The 26,029-nt window shown below is 39.9% G+C and overlaps 1 protein-coding gene across 3 annotated transcripts in view; it reads left to right on the forward strand.

Moving 5' to 3' along the window:
* znf236 (zinc finger protein 236) overlaps nt 1-26,029 on the forward strand; it is a 159,325-nt gene that overhangs the window by 113,417 nt on the left and 19,879 nt on the right. For all 3 annotated transcript variants that reach the window (XM_043688634.2, XM_087986227.1, XM_087986228.1), the window contains 4 exons: nt 3,208-3,448; nt 6,957-7,127; nt 18,416-18,586; nt 23,442-23,635. In XM_043688634.2, the coding sequence (XP_043544569.2) occupies nt 3,208-3,448; nt 6,957-7,127; nt 18,416-18,586; nt 23,442-23,635 (777 nt within the window). The remainder of the gene's footprint in view (nt 1-3,207; nt 3,449-6,956; nt 7,128-18,415; nt 18,587-23,441; nt 23,636-26,029) is intronic.

Consider the following 26,029-nt stretch of genomic DNA (forward strand, 5'->3'; position numbering starts at 1 on the left):
AAATATTGGAATCTTTCATTTGCATGCTTGTGAATATGTCACAAGCAGAGGTGCGTTGAAATTTTACAGCAGTGGAGGGAATAGTCTTCCAACCCTTGTGCAATCTGATAGATTTATGATACTGAGTACTTAAAGATGGTACTACACTCAGTGTCACAGTGGCCCATGATTAAGTCCTTTATAAGGGCACAGGAGAATGGATCTGAGTTACAAAGTATCGGTAAAGAAGCAATGCTGGTTGTGACTTGTGTGGTTTGATTGTAGAACTGGGAGAAGCATTAACCTCAATGTGCAACCACCAATCCCCCACCTCCCCACCCTCAACCCATCCACCCAATGTTAAGTTTTTAAAAAAATATTGACTTTGTTGCTTGTTGCCTGAAGTAGTCCCTTTTAAGGCTGCATGTAAATCTGTTTTCCTGAACACCAGCTCCAGTCAGCGCAGTATTCTCATAAGAGTCTCAGATAAAAGTTAAATCCTTCATTTGTATGTGCAGAGGGGACAGTGTTTCAGATATGAACTTGGAGGACAAAGTTTTTATTATCTCTGGCTATATTGTAATCATCTCACTAATGGCTCATAATGAGTGCATCGTTGGTGCCTGCAAGTCATATCTGAGGCTTAATTACCTGCAAATGGCATAGCACTATTGAAGTTACTGGCCAAGATATTTTGAGATAATAATTTGAATACTTCACAATCAAGATTCAACATGCACTTAGTAAAAATCGCAAGGTAGAGGAGCATTAAAAAGTAAAATTTGACACCCACATTCTACCCTTTATTAACTTTAAATTATACAATTTTTCGTCGTTTGTAAGGACAGCAAATTCAGCTCCCCCACCCCATGCTCACTAATCCTTGGTGGTCCTTGGTCAAGCAACATCTCCGTTTGAAACACTCATAGTTGTTTTCAAATCCCTGTATTGGATCGCCTCTCTATTTCCCTCTAATCTCCAGAAGCATTACCTTCCAGGATAACTACTCATCTAATTTTGGGTTCTTGTACTTGCTTGATTTTAATTTGTGCCAGTACCATGAGGTAATGAGCAAGTGCAAGCAAGATAGGGCGAATAGTTTCCTTCTGCATTGTAACCACTTGTGTGATTTTGTGGTGGTTATTCTTTCAGCTGCCTGGGCCCAAAGTTCTGAAATTCCTTTACTAAATTTCCTCACCTCTCTAACACTCTTAGGTTTGAAGAAGTATCTTAAAGGGACAATCTCCAAACAAGCTTTTGATCATTTTACTTTATATCCCATGTAGCTTGGTGTCAAAGTTTGCTTATTAATGCTTCTCTACTTTGCCTATATTAAAGGCACTTTAGGTTAAGTAGACGATGCTATTGTTAAGAACAAATTCCAAAGAAGATTAAAAGCAGTCAGCATGGCTTTGTGAGGGACAGGTCATGCCTCACAAATCTTATTGAGTTCTTTGAGGAGGTGTCAAGACAGGTCGATGACGGTCGAGTAGTGGATGTGGTGTATATGGATTTCAGCAAGGCATTTGATAGGGTTCCCCATGGTAGGCTCATTCATAATGTCAGGAAGTATGGGATACAGGGAGATTTGGCTCTCTGGATTCAGAGTTGACTGGCTGACAGAAGGTAGAGAGTGGTTGGAGATGGAAAGTATTCTGCCTGGAAGACAGTGTTGAGTGGCGTCCCACAGGGCTCTGTTCTTGGGCTTCTGTTCTTTGTAGTTTTCATAAATTACTTGGATGAGGAGGTTGAGGGGTGGGTTAGTAAATTTGCAGATGACACAAAGGTTGGAGGTGTTGTCAATAGCATAGAGGGCTACTACAGGCTGCAGCGCGACATAGACAGGATGCAGAGCTGGGCTGAGAAATGGCAGATGGAATTCAACCTGGATAAATGCGAAGTGATGGATAAATGCGAAGGTCGAACTCGAATGCTGAATATAGGATTAAAGACAATATTCTTGGCAGTGTGGAGGAACAGAGGGGTCTGGGTGTACAAGTACATAGACCCCTCAAAGTTGCCACCCAAGTGGATAGGGTTGTTAAGAAAGCATATGGTGTTTTGACTTTCATTAACAGGGGTATCGTGTTTAAGAGCCGCGAGGTTTTGCTGCAGCTCTACAAGTCCCTGGTGAGACCACACTTGGAATATTGTGTCCAGATCTGGCCGCCCTACTGTAGGAAAGATACATCAGCTTTGGAGAGGGTGCAACGAAGGTTTACCAGGTTGCTGCCTGGACTGAAGGGCTTGCCTTATGAAGAAAGGTTGAATAAGCTCGGACTTTTCTCTCTGGAGAGAAGGAGGAAGAGAGGAGACCTGATCGAGGTGTACAAAATAATGAGAGGAATAGATAGTGTCAATAGCCAGAGACTTTTCCCCAGGGCAGGATTGACTGGTACAAGAAGTCAAATTTTGAAGATATTAGGAGGAAGGTATAAAGGAGATATCAGAGGTAGGTTCTTTACGCAGAGAGTTGTGAATGCATGAAATGCGTTGCCAGCTGAGGCGGTGGAAGCGAAGTCACTGGGGACATTTAAGCGACTGCTGGACATACACATGGATAGCAGTGAGTTGAGGGGTGCGTAGGTTAAGTTACTATATTTTACATTAGGATTAAGTCTCGGCACAACATCGTGGGCTTAAGGGCCTGTTCTGTGCTGTACTTTTCTATGTTCTACGTTCTAAGAGTTGTATTGGACTCGAAAATTATAAGTCTTTTTTTCTCTCTCCATAAATGTTGCCAAATCTGATGAGTTTCTCCAGCACGTTCTGTTTTTATTTCAAATCTCCAGCATCTGCAACATCTTGCTTTTATTGTTATTGTTAATGGCAGTAATGCATGGAGTAGGAGCATAAACACGCAACTGATGTAATTTGTGCATGTAAACAGCTCTGAAATGCCAGGACCCATACAAACAGGAAGCATTAACAATTTAAAAATACATAGAGCATGCAAACACTTCTGAATGTATAAAAATAAAGTTTAGGTTAATCACAGGAAATGGACATATTAGGCCAGATGGCCTCCTGAGCCTTAAGCAAACTTCTCCATTCAGATTTTCCCTGTGTATTTAAATGTGTATTTTTCAAATACTCTGCTTTTAATAAACAGATTAGTAAATTAGATGTCTTTGAATTGTTTATGCTTGATCTAAATGAGCTAACTGACTTTTTACTTAACCTATGACTCATCAGTATTTTACTGGATTTTTTTTCCTCTCCCTGCAGATTGATTCAAGCATTTTGCAGCAGACATTGCAACAAGGCAATATACTTCCTCAACAAATGACTACTGAAACAAACCTAGCACAGCAAGCTGGGACTCTCCAAGCAACAGATAATACAGTGCCTGCTAATGTGGTCATCCAGCCACTCAGCAGTCTGCCAATGCAACCAACAGTATCGTCATCAACTACCATGGCAATGGGAAGTCTGACCGAACAAGAGAATGTTCTGACGAGCAGTTCAGGTGAGAAATATTCATCTCATTTGGCATTTACATTGAACGTCTAAATCTTTAATTTCCCTTTTGACAATGCTAAACTTATTTGTCAATTATCTAGAAGAAAATGAACAGTTATGCTTGAAAACTCTTAAGGAGCTCTGCATAACTTTGTTATCATATAAAAGAATATTTTTCAGAACAGTTTGCTTTATCAACACAGCAAACTCAATACTCTTTTTTTTAAATTTGGTAAATATATGAAAATTATGGAGAATCTTTCTTACACTGAAAGGGACAAAATTATGGTAATATGTGCATTAGGTATGCCAGTTATGACATGCTCTTAGTTGGAACCTAGACTTTCAGACTAATTAGACAGTTTTGGATTCTGGCATGAAGAATATTTGTGATTATTTTAAGCTTTTGTGTTCCGTACTCTGGCCCAAATTTACTATGTGACATTGAAAATTGAGTTTCTGGACTGGAAAAAGTAAGAATTTATATGTCCTGCAACAGACTATTTGGGAATGTGTATTGGGAAGCAGCAACATGACAGGGAGATTTACTGCCAGGGACTGTCCTATTTTAGTGACATTCTACATTATATATCCTTGAAATATAACTTTTATACTATTATTAACATGTAATATTGTTATTTTCAGTCTGAGATGGACAAACAAACTGATTAATTGTCTGAAATTGTAGTATTTGAGTGTTGGTTGTTTTTTCTCATCTCTACAATAGAGAAACAATGTCTGATGCAATCTGTAACCTTTTCTTTTGTGTTTCTCAATACTCCTGCACAATTGGATTCCTAACAATAAGTACAATTACCAAATCCACGTGAAGCTTGTCTGCCTTTATACTTTAAATTGAACATCGACATGGACACGTCCATTTTACAGCATTGCTGAATTTGCAAACACATAGGGAAAGAAAGTATTATTTCATTAATTGTAAAAATATTGAAAATATGTTGCACGAGAATGTTTAGTCAAAAGTAATTTGGGGCAAGTGGTCATATGATGAAATACTGGGAATTTGTCCAACAAGGGTTGATAATTGTAATTGCCCAAATGTCTCATAGAACACTGCTCCTTTGCCGTACCATTTTTAAAAAGTGTTGAAGGGACTCTTTCAAGTCATCTTGAAATTGATTTTTTTTTTGGGTAACATGGCTGCTTCAGCTTGCACCAGGCTAAGCATTTTTTGTTTTAACTGCTATACAGGGGTTTTGCTATCAAGTTTGAACCAGGAAGCAAAGCAGGTTGTGAAAGCAAAGGCTGTTCCAATGATAAGTCATATCTGACTTGAAATTTTAACTCTGTTTTTCTCTCCATAGGCCTGTTGAGTATCTCCAGCACTTTGATTTTATTTAAGATTTTTATAGATACCAGAAGCATATCAGTAGTTCTTTTCATTGTGCGTGGTCATTCTCCAAATTTTCTTTGTATTAATACTGAATTGAAGTTTATTTCAGAATATGGTATAGTTTAGTAGTCAACAAAAAGACACTTATTTTAAAATGTATTATTATTAAGATGCCCTCACCCCACAAATAGCAAACTGTCAGCACAACATTTAGATAGCCATCCAGGATTGTGTGAGAGTAACTGGACACTCCTTACCTCAATTCTACTCAATGGGTACTGTACTCCCAGAAATGTAGAAAATGGGACCAGCATTTTCCAGGACTATCCCCAAAGACTTTGTCTTTTAAAATAAAAAAAATCTATCAATTTTTATTGAACTTTCTGAACACCTGAGCTCCAACAGATGTCTCTGGCAGAGAATTCCAATGACTTATCATCCTCCGTTTGAAAAAAAAAGTCATCTCCCCTCAGCTTTAGATGGTCTGCCACTTATTCTGAAATTGTCTGTCTGATTCTAATCACGACAGCCAGGGCAAGCATCCTTCTTGCACCCACCCATTGAACAATATAAGAATTTTGAATGTTTTGAAACAGATAATTCAAATATTATGCTGACATTTGGTATCCCAGAGTGTGGGGCAATACATATCAGCCATGACTTGCTGAATGACTAAAAAGGCTGGGACTGCCTTACTCCTATTCCTGTGAAATTTGGTGTATGCCCATATTCTACCCTTTTCAATACTCTTTGCAATAAAAATATTTTCCTTTTCTCCATTTTCATTGATTAGTGTTTTGATCTTCAGTGCAAGGGATACTTATGATGGAAGATTACAATGAAACTTCACTGTTTAGCACACATTATTATCAGCAGGTTCTGTATAGAAGATCACCAAATTCTAAGACTCTAAGTTGGCTGTAAATATTAACATTTATTCCAAAAACAGCCCTTAAAGTTAGCACACTTGAGTCTTGAATCAATTACTCACTCACTACATATTTCAAAATCTCTGATGGAGCCAGTCATAATTTTTGTTTCATCACATTTATCCAGGTGAGGTATTAGAGAAAAGAAATGGTGCTGTTGAGGACTTCAGCTTAAGTTCACATGCAGGGTCTTGCCTCAGTGTGAACTGTGATTCAAAAAGTTGTGGATTCAGTCCCACAAGAGACTTGGTCACACACATTCTAGCATAACATTTCAGTGCAGTACTGTAGGAATACTGTGGAAGGTGCAGTCTATGGGCCTAATTGTTCAACCCATGACCCTATGTACTTGCCTAGGTGCGTAGAAAAGGTCTGACACTATTCAAAGGTATCAGAACTCCTGTGTTCAGCGTCCTGGCCAGCATTTACACTGTAAATGATGCCAATACAGATTAACTGGTCCCTTTTCCCAATACCACTTGTGGTGACCTTACTATTCACATTATGACTGCCAAGTTTGCCAACATTACAATGGTGTTGGTTACACTTTTGAAGATACTTCAGAATGTCTTGAGGTGTTGAAGATACTGCATTAATGCATGTTTATTCTTGTGCCATACTTCCAACATCATAAGAACTCTTTTTATATTTCCGTACAGAAATATTAGTTAAGCCAATTAATGTTGAATTATTGTTGCCTTCCTGTTTAGATACCAACCCACAAGGAGATATCTTATGGTGAACATAAATTCCTTTTTACAGAGAGAATAAGATGCCAATCAGTGTTAGCTGCATCGTGAAAACCTGCATTCTGAATAAATTAGTCCATGAAGTTTTCAGGCAACATCTGTATCTTGTGCTTTTAGGTTACTTTTTTGTCCCTTGAAGTTTCATGAAGGATTAACCATTTTGTAGAAATTCCATATTAATCAATGGCAATAAAACAAAGCTTCTGTAGAGAGTCAGGCAGGGTTGACATTTCAAGTCCAGTATAACTCTTCTTTGGATCTGAAGGAGTCATGCTGGATTTGAAATGTATAACTGCTTCACTCTCCACGAATGCTGCTGGACCTACTGATTTTCTCTAGCACCTTCTGTTTACTGCAGATGCTGGAAATTAGATTATATTTTGCTTTTAATAATCAATGACAGGTTATCTTTAACTGTACAGAAGCATTTTTTATATGTCTAATGCTGCACATAAAAATACTTCCTTTTGTTTTATCTCTTAGGAACACAAGATGTCTCTCAGTCCCCAGAACTTGCCTCAAGTTCTAGTGGTAAACAGGAAATGACACTGACGATTAATAATTCTAACCTCAGTCAGGTACTAGCACAAGCTACCAATGCCACTTGTGCCAATCCAACAGGAACACCACAAGAGATATCACTCACAATATCAGGTATGTATTAGCCTTAAGGGACTGCATGATATCTGCATAAGTGAGTGACTGTTTTTATACTGTTGCCACTATAATGTTTGTTCTATTGCTAGTTTTATCAGACATCATCAAAATTAGACTAATTTAGCAAATAAAACAATGGCAAAAACCTAATATGCATATTCACTGGAAGGATAGAATTGAGAAACAGTCCAGTTAAAAATATATCCCAGTTTGGTCAGGCAACTAATTATGTGCATCCATTAGAAAGGATGTAGAGGTACTGAAGAAGGTACAAATAAAATTCACAAGCAAGCTACCAGAATTGAGAGATTATAACTATCAGGAACAGCTGAATAACCTTGAGATTCAGTGAGCCTTTCAAAAAAAAGTATATCAAATTGAGATCTTATCAAAGGATTCTACAGGAGAAATATATTTAAAAAGTTATTTCTGCTTATGGGGAGACCAAAACTATGGACATAAATGTAAGGCAGGCACTAAATTCAACAAGAAATTCAAAGAAACTACAATAATAAAAATGTGGAACTCATTGTCAAAAGAAGTAGTTGAGGTGAACAACATGGATGCAATAAAGAGAAGCTAGATAAGCAGATAAAAACTAAATAAATAGAAAGATGTACTGATAGAGTGAAATGAAGTAAGGTAGGAGGAAGTTCATGCAGAACATAAATAATAGCATGAACTATTTTTAGCAAATGGCTGTTTCTTTGCTGTAAATTATATGCAAAGTAATTCTATGTAGCCTGTATCAAAACAGGGCAAATGTAGATTAATACCCAACAAAAACAAAGAACTGAGAATGCTGGAAACCTGAAACTCGAGCAGAGTAGCTGGAGATTCGGCAACATCATGGAGAGGAAGCAGAGGCAATGTTTCCGGTCCCGTGATCCTTCTTCACAATGTAGATCAATATATGTCTGGCAGTGAATTTCGCCAAGTATGTCAAATGTATAATTTCGCCAAGTATGTCAAATGTATCAATCATGCTTCCATATACCCAGAACTCAGAGTCAAGTTCTCTTCTCCTAACTCTGCCAAATAATATTGTGCAGCCATTTTGTTGTGCTAATTATAGATACGGTGGCATTAATAAAGCCCACTTGCAGAGGGGAGTGTACCAAATCAGAATTAATAACCCTGGATTGTGTTCTTAATAATGCAATTGCTTTTGAGGGTGCAGGAGAAAGTTCAGAAAATTTCTTCACTTGAAGTTTGTGCCCAAATAATCTCTAACTTTGGGGGTGCATTGGATAGGTAGCAAGACAGATAGTACTGTACCTTACAAAGCTTAAAAAGAACAGATTTATTGGAGAAGCTTGTTCTAGATCTCCCATGCATAGCAAATGTTGCAAAATCATGGAAAATGTTCTCCTGATTTACATTTCATTTACATTTACATTTAACAGTTCTGTGCTTTAATGTGCAACATTTTACAATGCCCAGGCATACAACATTGCAAGCTACTTTATAATGATCAAATTTACAATTTTACTGCATCAAGAACACTAAGTAGATCTTTGCCCTATGTTATAAAGAGGTGTCAAGGTTAAGTAATATGGCAAACAGGAAAAGTAGCTTTATAATTAGGATTTGAAACTCATTAACACTATTACACCTCTGATCTTACAACAAATGACATTCCCATTGTACGTACAAGAAAAAAGACTTTGTTCTGGATGATTTTACAATTGGAATGATTTTGGTACACAATAATAACATCGGTATATGATTGCTGTGAAGTGGAACTATTTTTAGTGAGATTTTATTAATGGGGAAAATAATAAGTGTACATTCAATTGCAGTAAATGATTGTGCTGAAGTTATTACATTCTCATGATTGGTTTAAGAACAGTTTCATTAGAAGTTCCCTATTCTCTGACATGTCAACTAGCATGTTAAACTTAAATAAAACTCATCTGCATCTGTTTTGAAGGAATTATTATTCTGATGCTGACTATTTCTTAAAGTTTAGAGGTTAAATAGTTGTTACCATTTAGAGTGATTTCCATTTAGAGTGTGCACTGCCAAAAGAATAACTCATATTTGTGGTAAGTAATTTTAGGTTGATGAATTGAATAATTTGGAATATTTTCACTGCCTTTGAGTTCACGTGAACAGCTGCAGTTATCAAATTGCATTAGTGTTCAGTTCAAGTTGTTGGAGTTATTCTTTGCCTTTCAAGTGCAGCTTTTTAGCTGATGGTTGAATATTTGTAAATTTTGATGTTACTTTGGTGCATTTGCTGTACAGCTTCCTCAACTATTCTTTGAAAACTGTGGGTGTGTGTAACTCTATGACAGTAGCAGTACATGTCAAAAGCACTGCTATGTCATTGTGGAGCAATGGAACAACGCTTCAACATGTGTTTCAAATCAAAACAAAACAGAAAATGCTAGAGAAACTCTGCAAGTCTGGCACCATTTGTGTTCGTGTTAACGACCATGCTTTGGAACTCAACAGTTCTTGAGAAGAATCATTGGACTCGAACTGTTAAATCTGGTTCTCTCTCCACAGATGCTGCCAGAGTTGCTGAGTTTCTCCAGCACTTTGTTTTTATTCAGATTTCCAGTGTCTGCCGTATTTTGCTCTGCTTTGAATCTTTTTGGAAAGTGTGAATATATCACGAGATTACATGATAATTGTTGGAAGTAACCGAAAGAGTCTTCAAGGCTTTTTTTCTGATTAGTAGATATCAAGAGCAAATTTCCATGTGTGGAAACTCTTAGATTTTAAGAAATACCAGGAGGCTGAAGTGTTTGACAACAGCAGGATCTTTCATAAAGAGGTGCTGCCTTTACAGACAGCAAGACTCTAAACTGTTTCCTGTGCAAAATGGCTGTTGACAACATCCCCATATCATATGATTTGACTGTTAAAGTGACAGTCCACCATTCTTACACAAATACACAGCATCCCTCCCCTTTACATCAAAGGTTCCTGCAGTCAAAGCATTCACAACTTTTATATGTATACAATAGTTGAAGTTAAGACGTTCTAGAGAACAGCGATTTCTATGTGGCTGTTGGCACTGTTCAGGTATTTGTTTATTTTTCTCGTTAGCTTTAAGCTCTGGTGTTTTAGGTGTACCAGAAACATCATCTGATGTCTGGGATGACTGAACGTTTAGAAGTTCACATAATGTCATGATACCCTTAACTAAGGCAGTGTTTCCCTCAGATGTTCCAGTTTGGCATAGATATATATAAGGATATTCTATTAATGTCGTTCCTGGCACATTCATTCCAGTAGGATTGGTTGCCAGCAGTTGATCTACATATCTTCTCCATACTGCATCACCCCTCATATGTGCAGTGCAGCACCCTGGTCCAGTCTGTGCTACAATGAATGCTGGCATCCACTTTTCACCAGCAGTGTAATTCCTTGCCAACACTTCTTGATCTTTTTTAGAAAACATGACATTCCTTCAGAAATGTTTCGCTGTCAGAACAAACCTTTGGCAAGCCATTTGAAGTCAGGTGATAAGGAGGTAATTGGATATGTTAAATTTTGTTCAGCTTTAGACAGCCTGTAAACAATTGTGATTTAAATTATGGACAATTTTTCATTATCGAATTATTCTAAAGAATCAATCCTTGCAAAGATCTTCTCCAGTCTTCCAATGGTTTCCTCTGAAATGTCATCTCTGTGATGGCAACCTTATGCTATTTTGTATGTGCGCCAACCACAATGAAAAACATTGGACCGTCAAAAGATCTGGTCAATATAGACTCTTTGTCATGGCCCTTCTGACCATTCCCATTGATATAATGGCTTAATGGAGGTGAGTTGGAAACTCTTGTATGAGTTGCATATCTTTTTACCTGCTGCTCAATTTTGGAGTCGAGCCCTGACCACCAAAAATAGCATCTGGCTTTCTCCTTCATTCTCAGTGTAAATGTGACCTTTGTGTAGTTTGTTTAACACACATTTCCTTCCCTGGGGTGGACTAATGGCCCTTATTCCATAGTAAGCATCCTGCTTGTATGGACAGTTTTAGCTTCTCTGTGACATATGGCCACAAGTTTTGGGGTTGTTCCTGTGATTTTGCCTTGAAGTACCATGTACATCACTTTTGATACGAGTGGATCATTTCTAGTTTATCTCTTAACGTTTTCTGCTGTTACCAGAGTGTTCTAAGTAGAAAATGTTATGAAAGGGCTGCTTGTAGTCAACCCATTTGAAGAAAGAGAACAAAGAACAATACAGCACAAGAACAGGCCCTTTGGCTCTCCATTCCGAAAAACATCCTTCCACCGCTACCCTCCCTCTCCTATGATTAAGCTAGTTCTGTATCCATCTTGTCAGCTCACCCTGATACCATGTGACTTTACCTTTTGTAACAGTCTGCCATGAGGGACCTTGTCAAAGGCTTTACTGAAGTCCATGTAAACAAGATCAATCTGTTTCCCTCAGTGAGGCATGATCTCACCCACACATATAAGGAGGTAATTGGATATGTTAAATTTTGTTCAGCTTTATTCAGCCCAATTCCTCCACCTCTGCTATCTGCTCCCAGGAGGACCACTTCCACTCCAGGACATCCCAGAAGGCCAGCTATTTCCAGGACATCAAGTGAGATCAAGTGTCCTCCAGCATATCTCCTCCACTTGCTGCATCTCTGCCCTTGAACCCCATCCTTCCAACCGCAACAAGGATAAAACCCCCGGTCCTCGCCTTCCACCCCACTAATATGTGGATACAGCACGTTATCTTCTGCCATCTCTGCCACCTACAATCAGACCCCGCCATCAGAGACCTATTTCCCTCTCCACCCTTATCTGCATTCCGCAGAGACCATTCCATCCGTGACTCACTCGTGAAGTCCATTCCCCCCCACCAACCCATCCTCTGCACCCGACACCTTCCCTTGCCACTGCAGGAGGTGTAAAACCTGCACCCATGTCTTCCCCCTCACCTTATTCAAGGCCCCAGAGGATCTTTTCACGTCCGGCAGTGATTGTTCTGCACATTCATCCACCTCATCTCCTGTGTCCATTGCTCTCGATGTGGTCTTCTCTACATTGGGGAGACAGAATGTCAACTTGGGGAGCATTTCAGGGAACACCTCTGGGACACACGCACCCAACAACCCCACCAGCATGTGGTCGACCACTTCAACTCCCCCTCCCACTCCACCAAGAACATGCAAGTCCTGGGCCTCCTCCACTGCCAAATCTAAGCCACCCGACAACTGAAGGAAGACCACCTCAGCTTCCGCCTTGGGACCCTTCAACCACAAGGCATCAATGTCAGCTTCACTAGTTTCCAAATCTCCCCCCCCACCTCACCCCAGATCCAACCCTTCAACTCGGCACTACCTTCTTGACCTGTCCCACCTGTCCATCTTCCTTTCCACCTATCCACTCCACCCTCCCCACTGACCTATCATAATCACCCCCTCATCTGCACCAATGTAACACCTTCCCTCCAGCCCTACTCCCACCCTCCTATCTATCCCATTTATCTCTCAGCCCCCTTCCCTGCACATTCCTGATGAAGGGCTCATGCCCGAAATGCCAATTCTCCTGCTCCTCTGATGCTGCCTGATCTGCTGTGCTTTTCCAGTGCCACACTTTTTGGCTCTGACTCTCCAGCATTTGCAGTCCTCATATTGTCTTGGCCTGTAGTATACCCCCCGCATTATGATTTCACCTTTCCTATTCCTCAGTTCTACTCCTATTGCCTTGCTGCACGAGTCGTCTGATGTATCCTTTCTCAGTACAGCAGTGAAATTTCCCCAACCCTTTTACATCCCTTTCTATCATACCTGAAACATCTAAATCCTGTGGCATTCACCTGCCAGTCCTGTCCTCTTTCAGCTAGGTCTCTGTAGTCACAATAATATCATAGTTCCAAGTACTAACCAAAGCTCTGAATTCATCTGCATTGCCTATTATACTTCTCGCATTGAAACGCATGCATTTTAGATCACCTCCCTGCTCTTTTCAGCAGCATTTCTCTGCCTGTTCTCATTCTTGTTCTTAGTCATTTTTGCACCTACTGCCCTATTCCTCTGGTTCACATTCCCCAGCCACACTAGTTTAAAGCCTCTCCAACCACTCTACCAAGTACCACCATGCCCACCAGCACCAAAGGACATCAATCCCAGCCCTGTCCAGGTCCCGTCTCCCCCAGAACCAGTCCCAATGCCTCATGAATCGGAAAACCTCTCCCTTGCACCATCTTTTCAGTCACGTCATAGATGTTCATCCTATATATCCTGCTGTTTCTACCCTGACTAGCTTGTGGCACTTAGTAATCCTGAGATAACTACCTTTTGAATTTCAAATTTCTTCCTGGTTCTCGATATGCTGTTTTCAGGATCTTCTCTCTCTTTTTAAAACCTATGTCATTAGTATCAATGCATACCATAACCACTGACTGTTCTCCCGCTCCCATCTCCAAAATGTCCTGCAACTGCTCCGAGACATCCAGGACCCTAATGCCAGGGAGGCAGCATACCATCCTGGACTCTCATTTGCAGCCACTGAAATGCTATATATTTCCCTTATGATTGAACCTCCTAGAACTACAGCATTTCTATGCAAACTCGTCTCTCCTTCTGCAGCAGAGCCAACCATGGTGTCATGAATTTGACTGCCTCTGTTATCCCCTGAGAGGCCATTCTCCTCAACAGTATCCAAAACGGTATGTCTGTTTTGCAGAGGAATAGCAACAGGAGATTTCTGCTTAGCCTTCCTGCTCTGCCTGGTGTTCACGTATTCCCTTGCTGCCTGAATCTGTGGTGTGACCACCAATACGTGCTATCCACGATACTGTCCACCTCACAATCGCTTCAGTGTTCCCAGACTCTGCTGCAACTCCAAAACTCGGGCTTCCATGAGGTGGAGTTGGAGGCACTTCATGCACACATGCAGATCCCAGGCACTGGAAATGTGCCCAGCTTTCCACATCGGAAAGAGGAGCAGACTCCAACTTGGAGCTGTCCTGCCATGTCTTACCCCTTTTAATTAAGTTAATTAATTCTTACAATGTCAAATAACGCCTTCCCTCCCTCCCCCCTCTCCTTCAGCAGTGCATAATTAATAGTGACCTTAAAACCACCACAGATGCATACCGATTCATCTTTGTGATAGATGTAGTGCAGTCCTTCTCATTTACAGGTTCCAGGACTTCCGTGTTGACCAGTCTCTCTACTTTAGCCTCGACTTTGGTCTGATTGCATAAGGCATTGATCTAGCTTTGCAATATTTTACTTGATTTTCAGTTTGACAGAGATCTTTTCCCCTTGAAAACAATGGCATGTTTCTTTAGAATCTGTGATAGGTCTTTCTCAAAATCTGGCAAGTGATTTGCTTCAACGCAGTTGAGTTTGATTTTTCTCTATTACGTTCTTCCCAGTAAACCTGGAAAATTTCTTTTGATAATGTGTAGGGATAAATTTTCAGACTGACCTATAACTGAACATTAACTTTGCTACTACCCCTTGGTACAGGCAAAGAGGTGATTTTAAGTTCTTAGCACAAATTTTGAGGGTTGAAGTGCAATATGACTAAGCTGCTTCTGATACACACTTTCAGCTAGAAATGAAAGAGGAACTCTGATATCCACCTCTCTTTTTTACTGGTTTGGTATTCAGTAAGGGGGTGATCCAGTACTGGTTGCTGTCACCAGCAATGGCTAGTAAATTTAAAAGTAGCTTCTTTTCGGGACCAAGAGTCTCTGTTTTTCTCATGCCCGTTTTGTACCATATAGATTTTTTTTCCACTCATTGGTTTCTGTACTTTGGCTGTATGTTGTTCAGATTTCCTTCTCAAACACGCCTGTTCATTGACTTGCCGTTTTTTTCTAGCAGTTTTTACGTACAGCTTCTTTATATCAACAAGTTGCTGCTGATCTATTTTTCCATATTGATGGCCATTTTAATGGTGTTTCTCAGTTGCCATTTTGTGAACTTGTATGGTTGAGCTTTGCTGTTGAGCTGCCCTGGTGGCTGTATCCAATGCTTTCTTTAAGTCTAGGTTCTTTTCTATCAGTAATCTCTTCTGGATTGTTCATATTTTGAATAACAGAGAAGATGGTAAAAGGGGAGGGGGTATGGCATTATTCGTCAAGGACAGTATTACGGTTGCAGAAAGGATATTTGAGGTAGTATGGGCTGAGGTTAGAAACAAGAAAGGAGCGGTCATCCTATTTGGAGTTTTCTTTCAGCCTCCGAATAGTTCCAAAGATGTATAGGAAAGATGATTCTCAATAGGAGCGAGAGTGACAGGGTTGTTATTGGGGATTTCAACTTTCCAAATGTTGATTGGGAATACTAAAATTCAAGTATTTTAGATGGGTCAGTTTTTGTCCAGTGTGTGCAGGAGGGTTCCCTGACATAGTATGTAGAGAGGCCACCAAGGGGTGAGGCCCCATTAAATTTGGCACTGGGTAAAGAACCCAGCCAGGTGTTGGATTTGGAAGTAGATGAGCACTTTGGTGATAGTGACCACAATTCAATTATATTTACGTTAGCAATGGAAAGATATAGGTATACACCGCAGGATAAGAGTTATCGCTAGGGAAAGGCAATTACGATGCGATAAGGCAAGATTTAGGATGCATAGGATGGCGCAGCTACTGTGGGTCCTTGATAAGTATGTACCTGTCAGGCAGGGAGGAAGTTGTCGAGCGTGGGAGCCGTGGTTTACTAAAGAAGTTGAATCTCTTGTCAAGAGGAAGAAGAAGGCTTATGTTAGGATGAGATGTGAAGGCTCAATTAGGGCACTTGATAGTTACAAGTTAGCCAGGAACTTCCTAAGGAGAGAGCTAAGAAGAACCAAGAGGGGACATGAGAAGTCATTGGCAGATAGGATCAAGGAAACCCCTAAGGCTTTCTATAGGTATACCAGAAATAAAAGATTAGGGCCAATCGAAGGTTGTAGTGGGAAGTTGTGCGTGGGGTCAGAGGAGATGGGGGAAGCACTAAATGAATATTTTTCATCAATATTCACACTAGAAAAAGATAATGTTGTCGAGGAGAACACTGAGATTCAGGCTACTAGACTAGATTGGATTGAGGTTCACAAGGAGGAGGTGTTAGCAATTTTGGAAAGTGTAAAAATAGATAAGTTCCCTGAGCTGGATGGGATTTATCCTAGGATTCTCTGGGAAACCAGGGAGGAGATTGCCAAGCTTTTGGCTTTGATCTTTGTCGTCATTGTCTACAGGAATAGCACCAGAAGACTGGAGGATAGCAAATGTTGTTCTCTTGCTCAAGAAGAGGAGTAGAGACAACCCTGGTGATTATAGACCTGTGAGCCTTCCTTCAGTTGTGGGTAAAATGTTGGAAAAAGTTATAAGAGATTGGATTTATAATCATCTAGAAAGGAATAAGTTGATTAGGTATAGTCAACATGGTTTTGTGAAAGGTAGGTCGTGCCTCACAAACCTTACTGAGTTCTTTGAGAAGGTAACCAAACAGGTGGATGAAGGTAAAACGATTGCAGTGGTGTATATGGATTACAGTAAGGTATTTGATAAGGTTCCCCACGGTAGGCTATTGCATAAAATACCGAGGCATGGGATTGGGGTGATTTTAGTGGTTTAGATAAGAAATTGGCTAGCTGAAAGAAGACAGAGTATGGTGGTTGATGGGAAATGTTCATCCTGGAGTTCAGTTACTAGTGGTGTACTGCAAGGATCTATTTTGGGTCCACTGCTGTTTGTCATTTTTATAAATGACCTAGATGAGAGTGTAAAAGGATGGGTTAGTAAATTTGCAGGTGACACTAAGGTCAGTAGAGTTGTGAATAGTGATGAAGGGTTTTGTAGATTACAGAGGAACATAGATAAGCTGCAGAGCTAGGCTGAGAGTTTAATGTGAAAAGTGTGAGGTGAATCACTTTGGAAGGAGTAATAGGAATACAGAGTACTGGGCTAATGGTAAGATTCTTGGTAGTATAGATGATCAGAGAGATCTCCGTGTTCAGGTATATAGATCCCTGAAAGTTGCCACCCAGGTTGATAGGATTGTTATGAAAGCATACAGTGTGTTAGCTTTTATTAGCAGAGGGATTGAGTTTCGGAACCATGAGGTCATACTGCAGCTGTACAAAACTCTGGTATGGCGTACTTGGAGTATTGCATACATTTCTGGTCACCGCATTGTAGGAAGGATGTGGAAGCTTTGGAAACGGTTCAGAGGAGATTTACTAGGATACTGCCTGGTATGGAGGGAATGTCTTACAAGGAAAGGCTGAGAGACTTGAGGCTGTTTTCGTTAGAGAGAAGAAGATTGAGAGGTGACTTAAATTGTGACCTATAAGACAATCAGAGGATTAGATTGGGTAGACAGTGAGTGTCTTTTTTTCCTCAGATGGTGATGGTTAGAATGAGAGGACATAGCTTTAAATTGAGGGGTGATAGATATATGACAGATGTCAAAGGTAGAACAGTAGTAGACTTGCCAACTTTAAGGGCATTTAAATGGTCATTAGATAGACATATAGACGAAAATGAAATAGTGTAGGTTAGATGGGCATCGGATTGGTTTCACAGGTTGGCGCAACATCGATGACTATATCTGCTTTAATTCTTAGCATTTCCTCCTTTTCTTTCCATTTGAAACAAGGTATTTCTGTTTCTTCAAGTCTATACCTCTAGCTCAATATATACCCTTCAGATAGTGTTCTTGATGCTTAGTGGCCCTTCAGAGTGAAGATTGTAGTGAGGTTTTTCTGGAGAGTTAATTTTTTTTAAATGTCTCGCTGACTGTACCTAATTTGATACAGTGATGGAGTCTTTTAATTTCTTCTATTTATTGAAGTGCCTCCAAGGTCTGCTGTAAGGACCATGATTGTGTTTTCTTCAAAGCATTAGTGGGATTTACCTAGTGGATCTCAAAGCAGTTTTTTTCCTTGTTGGCAGTTTTCCATTTGCATTACATTTCACAAAGAATCAGGAGACCCAAGTGTTTAACAGCAGTAGAAGCTTTATTAGGGAGGTGTTCATTCTGCAGGCAGCAAGGTTAGATGAAACTGTTTCATGGCTGCTGACAGCATCATGATGTCATGTGATCAGACTGTTAAAAGACAGTTCATCATACTTAGCACATACACAGCAAACACTAATTTTGCACTGTCTTATATCCATAACTATAATTACAAAGTGTTTGTAATGAGTGTGAATTAATCCATTCACGTTGTTTGAAGTGAAATTATAGAGGAAAATATACTTAATTAAAATATAATAAATCAGTTTTGAAAATGTCTAATTTATTATTTTGAGCTTTTCAAGATTATTTCAAAATTTCTAACCCTTTCTTTCTCTTTCCCTATAAGGTCAGGATATCATTCAGCAGCATGGCAGTACTGGTAATGGTGAAATGAATGGAGGGATCCAATTGGAAACATCAGTGAATAATCAACCTAGTACTGCCACATTGACTATCAGCAATGATCAAATTCTGAATCAGGGATCCAGCCTTAATACTACAAGTGCCAACATACCAGGTATTGACGTAGTGATAACCACTACACTCACCTCTGACTCTGTTGAAGTTCAGGTATGCTTCAGGTGTCTTCCACTATAAAAATTGATTCGAAGTATCTATTTCGTTCATCCGCCATTTCTTTGATCCCAATTACTACTACTCTAGCCTCATGTACCAGCAGTCCACCATCAACTCTTGACTCTCTTACCTTTTTTAGATATCTTTTTTTAAAAAACTCTTGCAGTCTTCTTTAATATTATTAGCTAGTTTACTCTCATATTTCATCTCTTCTCCCAGCCCACCCCACCCCTTTATTGCTTCTTTAGTTGTCCTCTGCTGATTGTAAAGGCCTCCCAATCCTCTGGATTCCCACTAATTTTCACGAGATTGCTTGCTTTTTCTATTGCTTGTATGCTGTCCCTGACTTTCCTTGTCAGCCATTGTTGCCTTGTCCTCTCCTCCTTCGTATATTTATTCTTCCTTGCGATGAATTTTTGTTGTGCCTCCCAAAATTCCTGCCATTGCTGCTCCATTGTCTTCCCTGCTGTGCTCTCCTTGCAATCAGTTCTGGCCAGGTTCACCCTCATATCTTTGTGGTTATCTTTACTGAATTGTAATACTGTTACATCTGATTCCAGTTTCTTCCTCTCAAACTGCAGGCTGAAATCTATCATACTGTGGCCACTGCCCATTAGGGGTTCTTTCACCTTAAGCTCCATAATCAAGTCTTCATTACACATCAACAAATTCAGAATTGCCTGTTGCCTAGTCAGCTCTACCACAGGCTGCTCCAACAAATCATTTTGTAGATGTTCTAAGAATTCCTTTTCTTGAGGTCCACGACCAATCTTTTCCCAGTCCACCTGCATATTGAAGTCTCCCATGATTATTGTAGTTTTTTACGTGCCTTGTCTATTTTCTGATTTATTTTCTTCCCCAAATCCTGACTACTGTACATAACTCCCATCAAGGTCTTTTTTTCCTTTGTGCTCCCTCAACTCTACCCACATAGATTCAGTGCCATCTGAATCTGTATCACTTGCTATCAATTTTTAATTTAGTTTCTTACTAACAAGGCTACCCCACACCTTCTGCCACTCTGCCCATCTACCTGTCCTTTCAGTAGGACATGGATGTCCAAGCTCTGAACTCTTGCAACCACATCTCTGTGATACGTGCAGCATCACACCTGCCAATTTAATCAGTGTTACAAGCTCATTTAACCTGTTTTGTATACTGCATGCATTTAAGTACAACACCCTAAGCTGTGCATTGACTGCCCCCTGTTCTCCATAGTTGTCACCACGTCAGCTGTGCCTGAAGTTAGATTCTTGAGCCTTTCTATAGTCTCTAACCAAACACTTGGTGTGGAAACATTAATAACCTCTGCCAAGCTCTCCCACCCCTTCTTTTAAAATTTCCATGCACTGAATCCACTATTTAGGTTAATGCCCTATCTGTAGCCCTGGTTATGCAATTTGCCAGGATTCTGGTTCCAGCATGATTCAGATGGAGCTTGTCTTTTCAAATGGCTCCCTTCTTGCCCAGTACTGGTTCCAATGTCACATGAATTCAAACCTGGTTTTCCCCAAATCATCAATAAGCCACGCATTTACCGCTTCATTCTTGTTGTGGCTCAGGTAGTAATCCAGAGATTATTACCTTTTTTGGTTCTGCTTTATAATTTAGCCTCGACTGTTCGTATTCCCTCAGGATCACTTTCCTCTTTCTACCTATGTCATTGGTACCTATATGGACAACGACAGCTGGATCTTTCCCCAAGTTATTCTGCAGCCCAGATGAGATATCATGAACCCAGGCACCAGGAAAGCAACAGGGCCCTTGGGGCTTTTGATTGTGGCCACAGAAAACAGAGTCTATTCCACTGACTGTACACCTCCCATTACAACATTTCTCCTTTCTCCCACCTCTTGAATGGCCTCCTGTACGGCAGTGCTGTGGTTAGTTTGCACTTCCTTCCTAAAGCCTCCAGTCTCATCGACACAGAGAGCAAGAATCTCAAACCTTTAGACAAGCTCAAGGGCTGAGGCTTCTTCAGTACTACCTCCTGGGTCCCTCTATTTGCCTTGTTCGTAGTCACACTCTCCTATCACAGACCACTGACTGAATTTGAGCTAGTTAATCTAAGGGGTGTGACTGCTTCCTAAACTACAAGCAATAAAATAGGAACCAGTTTTATTATTACAAAAATATACTTTATTCATTTAAAGAAACATTATCAAAAGTATGTACAGAAGGTTCTAGAACAGTCTGTACAGCATTTGAAGAGGGAAAAAAACCAAACAGCACACTAGAATTTGACATCGTTCAGAGCTTCCCTGGAGTTGCAAAACAAAGGCATTTTCTACTAAGAGAAGGTGAGGACTGCAGATGCTGGAGATCAGAGCTGAAAAATGTGTTGCTGGAAAAGCGCAGCAGGTCAGGCAGCATCCAAGGAGCAGGAGATTCAACGTTTCGGGCATAAGCCCTTCTTATGCTCCTTGGATGCTGCCTGACCTGCTGCGCTTTTCCAGCAACACATTTTTCATCATTTTCTACTAATGCAGGAAAGTAGGAACCACTTATTCAAACTTTCCCACTACTCACCAACTGAAGAATCTCAGATACTCCCTCTTCTTCCTGTTGAGCACCAGGTCCTTTGTGATCCCTTTCTCCCAGATTCCTCCTCCGTCATTTCTCACTACTTCCCTCCTCGTGGACCATAGCGCTGTTACCTCATTACCAAAGATAACTGATTCTGATTTAACCTGAGGGTCAGTACACCTTTATGGTAACCATGCTAATTATACCCAGGCTATTGGCGTCAATGTGCATCATAAACCAGCAAACTGAGGTAATTGACCCTACCTCCTCTTTAAATGCTTTCTGTGATCTAGCCTGTACAACTCTCTGAATAGTAATTCCAGACATTCCTTAACCTCTGGAAGAAGAAATTCCTTTGCATTTCAGTTTTAAACACGTGTCCCCTTATTCTGTAACTATGTCCCAAGTTCAAGATTCGCTTTCCATGGAAACAACTCCTCAGCATCTACTCTGTCAAGCCCCATCTGAATCCTGTATATTTGAATAAGATTCTTCTAAACTCTGAATATAGGCCTAACCTGTTTAGCTGTTCTTGATAAGTCAATCAATTCATCCCAGGAATCAGTCTAGTGGATCACTTTTGAACAGTACTAGTATATCCTTTTTTTAAATATGGGGACCAAACTGAACACAGTGCAACCTCAACAACACCTTGTATTGTTGGAACAAGTCTTCTCTGTTTTTAAATTCCATTCCCCTGATAATAAAGCCCAGAATTCCATTTGTTGCCTTAAACACTCACCGCACCTCCATGCTAACTTTTTTGTGTTTCATGTACAAGAACACCCAAATTTCTCTGGGTTTTTTGATGGAACCGCTGTCCATTTAAATAATAGTCTGCCTTTTGATTCTTCCTAACAAAGAATACTTATAATACATATGCCAAGTTTCTCCCCACTTGCTTAACCTGTCTATAGCCCCTTGCAGTTTCCTTATGCCCTCTTCACAAGATGCCTTTCCACTTATTTTTGTATCATCAGCAAATTTAGATATACTGTGCCTTTTCCTCTATCATTAATAAGTGTAAGGTCTCAATTAGTTAATTAGATTAGATTACTTACAGTGTGGAAACAGGCCCTTCGGCCCAACAAGTCCACACCGACAATCCGAAGCAACCCACCCAGACCCATTCCCCTACATGTACCCCTACACCTAACTCTATGGGCAATTTAGCAGTAATCCTTGTGGTACTTCACTAGTTACATCTTTTAAACCTAAAATCCCAAATCTGTTTTCTGTGTGTTAACCAATCCTCAAAAAACGGTAATACATCGCCGTACCTTCCACCCCCCCCAAAATAAAAATCAGTGGGCTCTTGTGTAATTACTTTTCAAATGACACTTTATTGAATGCGGTTTTGAAAATCCAAATACACATCTAACAGTTCTTGTTCATCACCTTACTTGTTCTATCCTTAAGGAATTCTAGCAAATTTGTTAAATATCAATTCCCTTTCACAAAACCATGTTGATTCTCTTTAATTGCATTAAGTATTTTTAAAATGCTCTGTTATTTCTTTCTAATAATGGACTTGCATTTTCCCAATGTGAGGCTAACTGGCTTATAGTTTCTTGCTTTTTGTCTCCCTCCCTTCTTGAATAATGGCGCCATATTGACAGTTCTCCTATCTGCTGGAATCCAACCGGGATCCAGTGAGGTCTTGGGTATTTTGACCAATGCCTCCTATATATCTCTGCAGCTACTTCCTTTAAAGCCCTTTGATGCAGACCGCCCAGTCCTCATCTCTTGTTTGCCTTTAGTCCATTATAAAGTTAAAACGTTTTGATTGTCACAAGCCAAACTTTCATAAATGTATTTAACTTTATTAGGAATGATTGTGGTGAGTAACTGGTGAGCAATACAAGATCAGGTCCAAAACTGTGCATTGTAGACACTTATTTAACAGTTAGTTAGCCAATAGTAATTTATAGTGTTAGTCCAGATCTAGAATAGTTAACAAGTATGAAAGTTAACAGGGTCCTACAGCCATCTAACAAAACTTCTAGTACTGTGTGTCTCATGTATTATAACCTCAAAGGGTTACTGGTTGAAACATGCTGCTAATAGTAAAAATCTCTTTGGATATTTTCTGGCATTTGTTGGGCATCTTGAATCAGATATCTTGTTAGCTCAAGGTAAAAGTTCTAGGATTGTAAATATTGTCCAGAGGAAAATTAATGAATGATGAATGAAAGTATTTTGCTCACCATGTGTTCTATGTTCCATAGAGATACAGGAACTGATTCAGTATTTGTTTGCATCACTTATAGGGTTGAGTTCAACTGCGAACAATTTGGCATCTTCCCTCACTACATCCCTTTCCCAAACTACTGTCCCTACCCAGAATCTTGAGATGTCGTCTGCTAATATGGGTGGAGATGGCAGTGTTACTCTTACTTTGACTGACACCCAAAGCATGCTGTCTGCTGGTCTAGACACAGTCACACTCAACATAGCTGCTCAGGTAAGGCTGAACCAACAGGACACTTCCAAACATTAATGTATTCATTATTTTAAAATGTTTCATTTAATAGCTGAGAGTATATTGATACTTATGATAGGTTTTGTGGTCTGTGACTCAGATTTCCAGCAGCAAATATCAGTACTTTCCTCAATATGCAACAAAATCGAAGAGTGTGGTGCCAGCACAGCCAGTCAGGAGCAGGAGAGTCGACATTTCAGGCATAAGCCCTTTGTCAGGCACCACACTTTTCCACTCTGATCGCCATTGACGTCGATTTTCCTGCTCCTCGGATGCTGCCTGAACTGCTGTGCTTTTCCAGCACCACTAATCCAGAACCTTGTGTACTTATACACCACCTTAATGAAAAAATAAAATCCAAAGATGCTCCACATAGGCATTGTAGACACTACTACATAATGAAATGTTAGAACAAGTGATCAAGCACTTAGTCAAAGAAAGCGTTTTAAAATAATATATTTAAAGTAGGAAAGCTAAGCAAAGAGGTTTTAAGAAGGGAATTCCAGAGCTTGGGGGCCAGATAGTTGAAGACGCCTGATTAAAACTAGATGTTTTTCTATTTTTTTGCTGGATAGGACAGTTGTAGAGATGTATCCAATATTTCCTTAGCAATTCACTTGTCTCAAGAATATCACATTGAAGTTTCATCCAGTACTTCATGCTTCCTCCATTGAAAAAGATAGCGAACTTTCAAAAAATTCATTAATGTTGAAATGTCTTAAATCTTCAAGCATATAACTTAGTAAGTTGTTACAGGAATCACTTTTCAACCAAAAGCACAGAACTTGATGCAGTAAATGACTGCAGAACATAGTTATGGTTTAAACAAAACTAATTCCACATTACATTTCAAAGGCAAGCATAAGGAAGATGTGGAGCTATCAACATTATGTGCTACATGTGACCAAGAACAGAGATTGTAGACTTAAATTTAGAATCACACAGGTAAAAAGAGGGCCATTCAAGCCATCATTTTAAAAATATCTATCCAATTAGTCCCAATCCACTTGCTTTTTCCCTCCAGCACTCGATTTTTTTCTTTACAAGTTTGTCTCCAATTCCCTCCAAAAGCTACGGTTGTGTCTGATTCCACCATCATTTCAAACTGTGTTGTCCATACCTTCATAAAGCTCTGTGGAAAACTATTTTTTGGATACATATCACTCTCTATTTAATTTAGGGAGTCAAATATATTAAAATAAACTCAAAATTTTTATTAGCTCAAAATAAACCTAATTTTAAAAAGTGAGACTTGACAGGCTTCCAGTACTGTTTAGCTTTACATAGCGGTAGGAAAAAATGTTGAAAGAGCTATGCATTAGACATTTGTTTGGTGGAACACCAGGCGGGAGAGCACTTTAGGAGGATTTAAACTAGTTTGGCAGGGCGATGGGAACTGGAGCTATGGATCCTAGGATGGGGTAGCTGGTGAACAGGTAAATACAGCGTGCAGAAGGATAGACAGTTGATAGGGCAAAGTTGCAGTCAGTGTGATTGGTTGAAGTGTGTCTATTTTATCACTTATTTGTGATGAAGGGCTTATGCCTGAAACGTCGACTCTCCTGCTCTTCGGATGCACCTGACTTGCTGTGCTTTTCTAACACCACACTCTGGACTCTAATCTCCAGCATCTGCAGTCCTCACTCTCTCCTATTTTAACTCAAGAAGTGTTCAAGAATAAGGGTGATAAACTTAGAGCATGGATCAGTACTTGGAGCTATGATGTTCTGACTATTACGGAGACTTGGATATCTGAGGGCAGGAATGGTTGTTGGATGTTCTGGGGTTTAGATGTTTCAAAAGAAATAGGGAGGGAGAGAAAAGCGGTGGGGGAGTGGCATTGATAATCAGGGATAGTATTAAAGCTGCAGAAAGGGATGTCATTGATATGTCTACTGAGTCATTTTGGTGGAAGTCAAAAACAGGAAAGAAGCAGTCACTTTATTGGGAGTTTTCTATAGACCACCAATAGCAACAGAGACACGAAGGAACAGTTTGGGAGGCAGATTTTGGAAAGGTGCAGAAGTAACAAGATTGTTGTCATGGGTGACTTCAACTTCCCTAATCTTGATTGGAACCTCCTTATTACAAATAGTTTGGATGGAGTAGATTTTGTCAGGTGTAACCAAGAAGGATTTCTGACTCAATAGGTAGATAGGCTGACTAGAGGGGAGGCCATATTGGATTTGGTGCTTGGTAGCAAACCAGATCACGTGTCACATCTCTGTGGGAGAGCATTTCGGTGATAGTGATCACAACTCCCTGACATTTGCTATACTCATGGAGAGGGATAGGAGCAGACAGTATGATAATGTATTTAATTGGGGGAGGGGGAATTACAATGCTCTTAGGCAGAAACTGTGGAGCATAAATTGG

The sequence above is a fragment of the Chiloscyllium plagiosum genome, unplaced genomic scaffold (assembly GCF_037043375.1).
Source record: "Chiloscyllium plagiosum isolate Xiang-an unplaced genomic scaffold, Cpla_swu_hap1 HiC_scaffold_4, whole genome shotgun sequence".
Lineage (NCBI taxonomy): Eukaryota > Metazoa > Chordata > Chondrichthyes > Orectolobiformes > Hemiscylliidae > Chiloscyllium > Chiloscyllium plagiosum.